General features: G+C 61.2%; 1 protein-coding gene across 2 annotated transcripts; it reads right to left on the reverse strand.

Annotated features, from left to right (window-relative positions):
• Positions 1–19: 19 nt before the first annotated feature.
• LOC116273351 (TBC1 domain family member 3B-like) lies at positions 20–1,500 on the reverse strand. 2 transcript variants are annotated; one of them, XM_031662357.1, is made up of 4 exons: positions 1,477–1,500; positions 907–1,006; positions 384–536; positions 20–101 (listed from the first exon to the last, which is right to left on the reverse strand). In XM_031662357.1, the coding sequence occupies exons 1-4, from the start codon at positions 1,489–1,491 to the stop codon at positions 94–96; spliced, it is 276 nt and encodes a 91-aa protein (XP_031518217.1). In that variant the 5' UTR covers positions 1,492–1,500; the 3' UTR covers positions 20–93. The 2 variants fall into 2 exon arrangements, 1 of the variants encoding a protein (XP_031518217.1); XR_004181716.1 differs by lacking the exon at positions 1,477–1,500 and having other exon boundaries at positions 58–123; positions 907–1,459.
• Positions 1,501–1,506: the final 6 nt, after the last annotated feature.

The following is a 1,506-nucleotide window of genomic DNA, read 5'->3' on the forward strand; positions in this document are numbered from 1 at the left end:
GCAGTGAGGGGCCTCTGCTGCTCTCTGAGGCTGTGGGTGCTTGCAGGGAGGGGCGGGGTTTCCCACAAATGGGTCTGGCTTCTTTAGTGCCCTTCAGGGTCCTGTGATGGGGCGACAGAGACACTGTGGAATGTGGGAGGAGGCTTGTTGGAGGGTCATGCCCACATCCCCGTCCTGCGGGCACATCACATCCAGTACACACGCACTGAGCGCCTGCCCTGGGGACCGGTGGGCCTCCTGTGCTTTCTTAGAGTCCAGGAGGAAGAGGAAGAAGAAAAGGTGAAGAGGTAGGCCCAGGTAGTAGGGTTGCGGGTCTCGGGCACTCCGCCACTATTGACTGCCCCAGAGGGTGACATGGGAGGGGACATGGCACTGGAGCCCACCTGGGGGTGGCAGGTCCCCTTGCTTCCTTGTTAGTTTCTTCATAGAGGCCCTGAGATGCTTGAGCACAGAGTCATCATCCAACTCCCAGGTGTGGAAGAACTGGTTCCGAAACCGTGCCCACAGGCCACATCCGGATGTCTTCATGAGGCGCTCTAGGGACAGGGTGGACATCAGGCCAGGAGAGTTCCCTGGGAGGGGGCACAGCTGATACCCCGTGGCCACTTCAGTCTCCCGCTAGGCGGTGCCAGAACCTTCTGTGGCCACCCCAGGGGTACCGATGTGCACAGGAGCCTGTGGCTGGGGGACGACCTGGGCAGGGAAGTGCTCAGGACACTCCTGACTTGCATCTGGGTCATGTGGGGCACGGGCTCGGTGTCACTGTGCCTTGCCCAGCCCACCTGGTCAGACCTCCCTCTAGGCCAGAACAGAGGATCATGAGGACAGTGTGAGGAAGCTGCCCTCGGGTAAGTCAGGGTCTGACCCCAGGGCTCCCCAGGCCCCACTGGGCACACGTAGACTTACTCCTCTGAACTTTAAAGGCAATGCTTGTCATCGGCATCAACACCTGTTCTCCTTCCAGCAAATACACGTCCCACAGGCGCAGGGTGAGCCCAAGAGAGATCTGTGGGGATAGCAGGTGTGGGAGACTGTAGCCCTTCCAGGCTGGGCCTGGTGGCTCGAGCTGAGCCCACTGGGGCTTCAGTCCCCAGAGTCAGTGACCTTCCCCATGAGGGTTTCCTGAGCCCTCCAGGACGCTGGATCAGACAACGTCTTGCAGCTCCTCATGGGGGGCATTCATTGAAGTGGAGGTGTGGCTCCTGGAGAGAGGGGCTTGCCCAGGGCTTGAGGCTTCCCTGATCCCTGCCAAGTTGGGTCCTGGCCCAGTCTGCCTGTAAGGCGGGGCCTGAGTCCCAGTTATTGCCCTGGGATGACCCACCTTGGGCAGAGGGTTTTGTTTGGGTGTCCTATGGGGACCCCCCTGTGGGCAGAGCCTCCTGTGGGCTGTGGGTGAGCCAGACCCCCGGGCTGGGGAAGCAGGGCACTGCAGGGCAAGGAGGGTCCCTGAGCCAGGGTGTCCCTATGCCTTCTTACCCCGTCATTCACCATCTGGAGAAGCCAGCC

This window comes from Papio anubis, unplaced genomic scaffold (genome assembly GCF_008728515.1).
Source record: "Papio anubis isolate 15944 unplaced genomic scaffold, Panubis1.0 scaffold5843, whole genome shotgun sequence".
Lineage (NCBI taxonomy): Eukaryota > Metazoa > Chordata > Mammalia > Primates > Cercopithecidae > Papio > Papio anubis.